Source organism: Octopus sinensis, unplaced genomic scaffold, assembly GCF_006345805.1.
Source record: "Octopus sinensis unplaced genomic scaffold, ASM634580v1 Contig05400, whole genome shotgun sequence".
Taxonomy (NCBI): Eukaryota; Metazoa; Mollusca; class Cephalopoda; order Octopoda; family Octopodidae; genus Octopus; species Octopus sinensis.
In genome coordinates, this window is record NW_021828287.1 from 472 (window position 1) to 8,502 (window position 8,031).

Sequence of the window (8,031 nt, forward strand, 5' to 3'; positions counted from 1 at the left end):
GAAGAAATGACAGATGACAGACCCTTCTGAAGTTCCACATGTTATGCATACAAAATATCCTGCAACTGTCATGGTTTTAGGGGTTGTCAGCAACGAAGGACATGTAATGCCTCCTTACTTCTTTCCACAAGGCCTTAGAGTTAACTCTGCCACCTACATTGAGGTCCTGTTAAGCCCTGGATAGACAGTGTATGCAATGAAAGACCATATGCATTTCAGTAAGACTCTGCACTATCACACATGGCTCTAGTAACACAGGAATAGATGGGTGAAGATTTTCATGATTACATAACCATTAACATTTGGCCTCCTAATTCCCCAGATCTCAATCCATTGGACTATTACATGTGGAGTGTTGTTGAGAGAGAGGGGTCAATGAACACACCTATAACACCAAAGATTCTTTGAAAGCTGCCATAGTCAGAGTAATATCCAAAATGAACCAGGACCACTTGATTCGAGCATGTAGATGATTTAGATCTCATATAGAAGCAGTTGTTGAAGCTGAAGATAGCTTTATTGAATTACATTATAGAAAAGAAGGTTTATTTTCATCCTCATAACATTTTTTGATAAATAAGTTATTATCTGTTATTATATATCTCCCTTTTTTTTTAACATAAATTTGTCCTCAAATATCTTATACACCTTATATATATACGAGCAAAACACCGCCCTCTCGTCCAATGGATGGTGCTGAGTTGTCAAACATTTAAACCAAATTTTCTCAAAACAACTTGTCCGACTGTCCTATAGGCCTCTCCTTTGAGAAACACTGATTTAACCTAAATTTGAGACACCAAACAGGCCGGCTTTTTTTGTGCAAACTGCATGTGCATTTTTCTTGCATACACATAGTATCGATCGCAACAGCTGATGTACTTGCACATACAAATGCACGTTCCCACGGCTTTATCGATCACATTCTCACCTGGAATCGATTTTTGTAATTTTTTTAAGACTTATACACAGCCTGATACCATCACTATCTACATATCAAATTTGAGCACAATCGGATGGAGGATGCCTGAGATTCTAGAAGACACACAGACAGACAGACAGAACGGATTTTATATAATAGATATTGTAAGAGAACTATATTTTAGAGGAAAAATATATTTCAGAACATTTGAGTACAGATCAGCAATTAAAATAGTAACAGGTTTACTTACAATCATTGTCATGAAATGTTAAAGGCAAAAGGTGTTGATTAGGTTTAGAACCTTCATTGGTGATCTGTGTGAGGCGTTTGTTGGTACTAGCAAGTTCTGATCGTAATGCATTTACTTCTTGGTTAGCCAAGTGAATAGAGCCATCTATACGTGCTGCAAGCTGCTTATTGTCTTCGACCATTTTCCGAAATTTGCTTTGGGCGTCCATCAACAAACGCCTAATAAGTAGCATGGAGGAGCGTAGAGTTTCATGTTCTTGAGAAGACAGTTCCCGGTCCAAGTCGAGAGTGACATCTCGTGGCAGAAAGATGTATTGTACAATTTGGTCGTTCAAAGAATCCAGTGATTGAATAGCTGCAAGAAGACAGAAATGACAATACTTTAGTTGAATTGAAAATATTCTGCAAAGATATGTGTTATCTTTTCTTTAACTTATTGTGTTTCCGGTTCACCATTTCCAAAAAGAGTCTTGAAACAATCAAGGTTTCTTTTTGCTTATTTACATACTCCTAAAAAAATATACGTACGTACATAAATATACGTACACACACACACAAACACACACAAATATACATATATATAAACATTTTTCCAGTCTTTTGTTTAAATATATAGATACCTATATATGTATATACATATATAGATACTTATATATGTGTGTGTATGTATATATATATATATATATATACTAGATAATTTGGGTTCAGCAAAAAATGTGGTAAAGCAAATCTTTTTTGAACCCTAATATCTAGTATTACCTAAGTTTACCATGAAATGGTCCTTTTTTCATGCCGAATTCTACTTGGTGAAATTATTGATTACTGCTTAATTAATTAATTTTACCCTTTGTTATTATATATATATATATATATATATATATATAAAATAAGGGACAAATTTTTGTGTGTGTATGTGTGTATATATATATATATATATATATATATATAATATATATATATATATATATATATATAATAAAATAAGGGACAAATTTTTGTGTGTGTATGTGTGTATATATATATATATATATATATATATATAAAATAAGGGACAAATTTTTGTGTGTGTATGTGTGTATATATATATATATATAAAATAAGGGACAAATTTTTGTGTGTGTATGTGTGTATATATATATATATATATATATACATACATATATACATATACACACAAACTTGTCCCTTATTTTGTCTTTTTTGTTATGATCATTATCTAATGAGTGTATACATGCACATGCACACACACACATTCACATATATGTAAAGATGCATTGGCTGTATATTTACACTGAAAAGAAACATATTCAAATGAATCAGATGAAAAATTCAATTTCGTCATAGATTATAAATTGCCATTAGCTCTGCAATAAATGGAAATGAATAAATAAATAGATAAATAAATAAGCAAACAAGGGAGAGAAGTCTGTACAATGCAACCCTTGGGTCAGTGATATTTCATTTTGCTTATGTATAGCCAACTGAGATGTATATAGGTGACAAGGGAGCTCTACATGTGTTCTTCAGAAGGGGACCAGACCCCCACTCCATCTGAGAGGAGCCTGGCCACATGATGAATAATGAAAAAAAATAAATGGCTGGACAAATTGCCTTGTACTCTTTTACTTGTTTCAGTCATTTGACTGTGGCCATGCTGGAGCACCGCCTTTAGTCGAGCAAATCGACCCCAACACTTATTCTTTGTAAAGCCTAGTACTTATTCTATCGGTCTCTTTTGCCGAACCGCTAAATTATGGAAACGTAAACACACCAGCATCGGTTGTCAAGCGATGCTGGGGAGACAGACACAGACACTCACATGCATATATATATATATATATATATACAGATATACGACGGGCTTCTTTCAGTTTCCATCTACCAAATCCACTCACAAGGCTTTGGTCAGCCCGAGGCTACAGTAGAAGACACTTGCCCTAGGTGCCATCCAGTGGGACTGAACCTGGAACCATGTGGTTGGTAAGCAAGCTACTTACCACACAGCCACTCCTATGCCTACAAACTTTATTTTCTAATTAATAAAGAAGTGAGAAGAGGGGGACAAAAAGTTTCCTTATTACTTTTGTGGGGAGGGGTGCTGGCATTTGCCATGTTGACAACAACTGCTGCTCTACATGGTCTCACAACCTGTTATAGATAACAGCCAAATTTCCCTCACATTTTAGTATACAGTGGGTAAACTGGTCATAAGTCTAATGTACCAAGGAAACAAATGTGATGGGCATAATTGGAACCCCATTGATTCTAGGTCAACTTGCAATCAGTGTTGATATGGAGTTAGAAAACACTCTCGTTCCTCTTGCTGCAATGTTCAATCTGTTTTGTTTTTTTTTAGTATAAAGAAGGAGAGTCAGCAGTAAAATTAGTTTCCTTTTCAACGACTTATTAATTACTTTATCAACCAATCCTATTTTGTACCTGGAATCTAATTACCAATTTAAAAAAAAAATTTTTTTAGTCACATATATGTTCTTGTTCATTATATTAAGTACCAAATTGATATACAGTATGGTAACACTGCTAAGAGTTTTCTATGATGAGAATCTCCGGATCTCATCTGTTGACTATATATGAATGGTTGTGTGGTAAGTAGCTTGCTTACCAACCACATGGTTCTGGTTTCAGTCCCACTGCATGGCACCTTGCGCAAGTGTCTTCTACTATAGCCTCAGGCCGACCAAAGCCTTGTGAGTGGATTTGGTAGACAGAAACTGAAAGAAGCCTGTCGTATATATGTATATTTTAATCATTCTGTGCTGTGGGAATCATCAGTGATACACATGTTAAAAAGTGTTAAAATGTCCATTATATCAGTGGTTTTGTATTATATATGTATCATATACATATATTACATATATAATTATTAAATTCAAATCTGGAGAATGTCTTTCCTAATATAACATAATATAATATCTATCTATCTATCTATCTAGTATGTATGCATATATATATATATATATAAATGTATATATATGTATGTATATATATACTCTTACTCTTTTACTTGTTTCAGTCATGTGACTGTGGTCATGCTGGAGCACTGCCTTTAGTTGAGCAAATTTGTAAGCCTAATACTTATTCCATTGCTCTCTTTTGCCGAACCGCTATCTTACGGGGATGTAAACACACCAGCATCGGTTGTCAAGTGATGATGGGGGGACAAACATAGACACACAAACACATACATACATATATATATATATATATAAATTATTGATATATATATATATATATATATATATATATATATAATATATATATATGTACATATATACAACAGGCTTCTTTCAGTTTCCATCTACAAATCCACTCACAAGGCTTTGGTCAGCCTGAGGCTATTGTAGAAGACACTTGCCCAAGATGCCACGCAGTGGGTCTGAAACCGGAACCATGTGGTTCGTAAGCAAGCTACTTACCACACACCCACTCCTGCACCTGGAGATTATATATATATAATCATAAAATATGATGAAAAGTAATTTAAATAAATGTTATTGTCCTTCATTTATGGACTTTTTTTCTTTTATTTATGACTTTTTCTACAGATTGTATTTCTGATTATATTCTATAAGTCTTCATGATTTCTTTTCCATGAAAATTCTTTTTAAGGTGGGCAGTGCTTCAGAGATGGAAATGATACCTCTCTGACACCTGTGTTCTACATGGTTCATGAAATTCAAATAATGTACTTTGAACCACAGAAATGTGAGACTTCATAAAACAACAACAACAACAACAACAAAATACAATAGTAGGAAAAGTGTTAAACATTCCCAGATTTGTAAGACCCAACCGACTCATGGAAGAATGGAAACAGAAAAAAAAAAAATTTGTCTGCTGTAAAACTGGAATTTTAATTACCATTAGTCACTATATTATAATATTATTCTATATTACACCATAAAGTCATTATATTATTTTAATGATCTCAGTTAACAGTTTAATTTTTTGAAATTAAAAAGGGAAATTCGAAATTCAGACAAATATTTAAATGAACAGAAGCATCACTGTGAAGTTAATATTGGTTTTGAATTTTGGGATAAGGGCAAGAATTTCAGGGAAGGGTGTAAGGTGATTACATCAACCCCAGTGTTCAACTGGTACTTATTTTATGAACTCCGAAAGGAAGGAAAGTAAAGATGACCTTGGTGGAATTTGAACTCAGAACATAAAGATGGATGAAATCATTTTTTTTTGTTTTTTTACTACTATAGGCACAAGGCCTGAAATTTCAGGGTAGGAGGTGAGTCGATAACGTCGACCCCAGCATGCAGCTGGTACTTAATTTATCGACCCTGGAAGAATGAAAGGTGGAATTTGAACTCAGAACGTAGACAGACGAAATACCACTAAGCATTTTGTGTGCTAATGGTTCTGCCAGGTCACCACCTTAGATGGATGAAATACTGCTAAGCATTTTGCCCAGGATGCTAACAATTCCACCTGTTTGCCACCTTATGTAAGGTTAATATTGGTTTCGAATTTTGGCACAAGGCCAGCAATTTCAGGAGAGTGGGTAAGTCAATTACATCGACCCTAGTTCTCAACTGGTACCTATTTTATCAACCCTGAAAGGATGAAAGGCAAAGTCAACCTCAGTGGAATTTGAACTCAGAATGTATAGACAGACGAAATGCTACTAAATATTTTGACAGGCATGTTAACAATTCTGCCAGCTCACTGCTTTTTGTAAGGTTATTGTTGAAAATAAAAAGTAAATTGCATATAAAAATAGAAAATTTTTCAGAAAAGATAAATTTATGAATGGAAAATATAGTATGAGTTTTAGTATGGAATCATAATAGAGGACCCAAAACTTTATTTTTTTGTGTTTAGTATTACCAAATGAATAATGATTATAATAGTATGAGAAAGGAGCTCCTATATTGAATGAAGTATCTATTCCTATTTCAAATTACGTGCAACCCTTTCGTTACTGTATTTTTTTTTGAGATGTTCTGTGTTTCTTTCAATTACTATAAATATAACAAAGAATTTAGTAAAATAACTTAATTATCATTCAGCTAATGTTAGGAACATAAATTGTGACTAAGGTTTGGTGGAAGATTTAAATTCAAAAGAAAACATGACATTTGTACTCAGAGCCAGAGCCGGTTTTAGCCAGGTTGGTAAGGAAAGGGTTAAGAATTGTTTCTCTATTATATATTTTAACCATTTTGTTACCATATTTCTGTTGAGATGCTCTGTGTTTCTTTCAATTACTTTAAATATAAGAAAGAATTTAGTAAAATAACTTAGTTATCATTCAGCTAGTGTTAGGAACATAAATTGTGACTAAGGTTTGGTGGAAGATTTAAATTCAAAACTTATGAAAACATGACATTTGTACTCAGAGCCAGAGCCGGTTTTAGCCGGGTTGGTAATGAAAGGGTTAAGAATTGTTTCTCTATTATATATTTTAACCATTTTGTTACCATATTTCTGTTGAGATGCTCTGTGTTTCTTTCAATTACTTTAAATATAAGAAAGAATTTAGTAAAATAACTTAGTTATCATTCAGCTAGTGTTAGGAACATAAATTGTGACTGAGGTTTGGTGGAAGATTTTAATTCAAAACTTATGAAAACATGACATTTGTACTCAGGAGCCAGAGCCGGTTTTAGCCGGGTTGGTAATGAAAGGGTTAAAACTGTCTGCTTAAATAGAACATGCCCACCTCCCATTATCATGTAAAAGTAAATGTAAACATAAGGGTTATTCATGCCCGTTGCTAAGGGGGTGCACTGGAGCAGCAATACCCCATCATATTCAATGGTAGAAAATGCAGTTCATTTTGTAGTAAATGCAGTTCACAAAAATACAGTTTACAAAAATTAATGCCTTCCCAGAATATTCTGAAGCAGCCCCAGGCACCAAAATCTGGCGATGAGCCTGGGGTTATTTATTATTTAAAGAAATAAACTCAACAACTATTCATATTTTCTGTACCATTTATACAAATATTTTCTTTTCTATAACAACAGAACTCAATGAGTAAATTTTTTTATGAACTCATTTCAAGAAAAACATTTTGGAAATGTATATCTATGTAAGAATTAAATAAATCTGTGTATTTTATACTGCTGAAATGAAATTTATAAATATATATTTTCTAATATAAAATTTATTTTTTCATTCATTAAACATTTCAATTTTTAACTCGAATGTGAAATTGAAATTGAAAAGCATAAAAAAAAAAATTAAAAATAAGAGATGAAACATCACATAAAGCAACAGAGTATATAATTATAAAAGAAAAAGTCATACCGTCAGCTAAAGCCATGGTTTGTCAAAATAGAAGATTTCTTTTGAAATTAAAGTGAAATATTTTCAGAAATCTGCAACAGTAACACACGACTAAGAGAAGAGCACGTTGTGAAATGAAGCAGTGACGAAAGTAGATGACTGTTGCATTAGCAGACAGCAGTGATGTAAAGGCATGTTAGAAGGGAACTGTTGAAACACTTGTAAGATAGCTGAGTCTGTCAGAAGCTCCGGCAACAACAACCAGACAGTCAGTCCAAAGAAAAAAGGGTTTAATCATAGTAAAGGAATGAATGAATCATGCCCAGAAAATCGATATTTCTCACTATTAAACTGAACCTAGAACTCCCCTTGCAAATGTTGGCTGCTTGTAATCCCTTTCCTTCCTAATGGTAAGAGAGAGCAAGAGAGCGAGAGTGAGGCGAAGGCAGCAGAAAGTAGCACAGACTGACAAATACTGATAAGATGACTAAAAGTGTGTGTGTGTGTGTATGTGTGTGTGTGTGTGTGTGTGTGTAGGATGATAAATGCATGTGTCCTCTATTATTTTTCTTGGGATCATAAAAACACATTGT

General features: G+C 33.5%; 1 protein-coding gene across 1 annotated transcript; it reads right to left on the reverse strand.

Annotated features, from left to right (window-relative positions):
* Positions 1-1,163: 1,163 nt before the first annotated feature.
* On the reverse strand, positions 1,164-7,816 carry LOC118761036. The gene is made up of 2 exons (XM_036498679.1): positions 7,460-7,816; positions 1,164-1,526 (listed from the first exon to the last, which is right to left on the reverse strand). Exons 1-2 carry the CDS (start codon positions 7,473-7,475, stop codon positions 1,165-1,167), a joined length of 378 nt encoding a protein of 125 aa, XP_036354572.1. The 5' UTR covers positions 7,476-7,816; the 3' UTR covers position 1,164.
* Between the last annotated feature and the right edge of the window lie 215 nt (positions 7,817-8,031).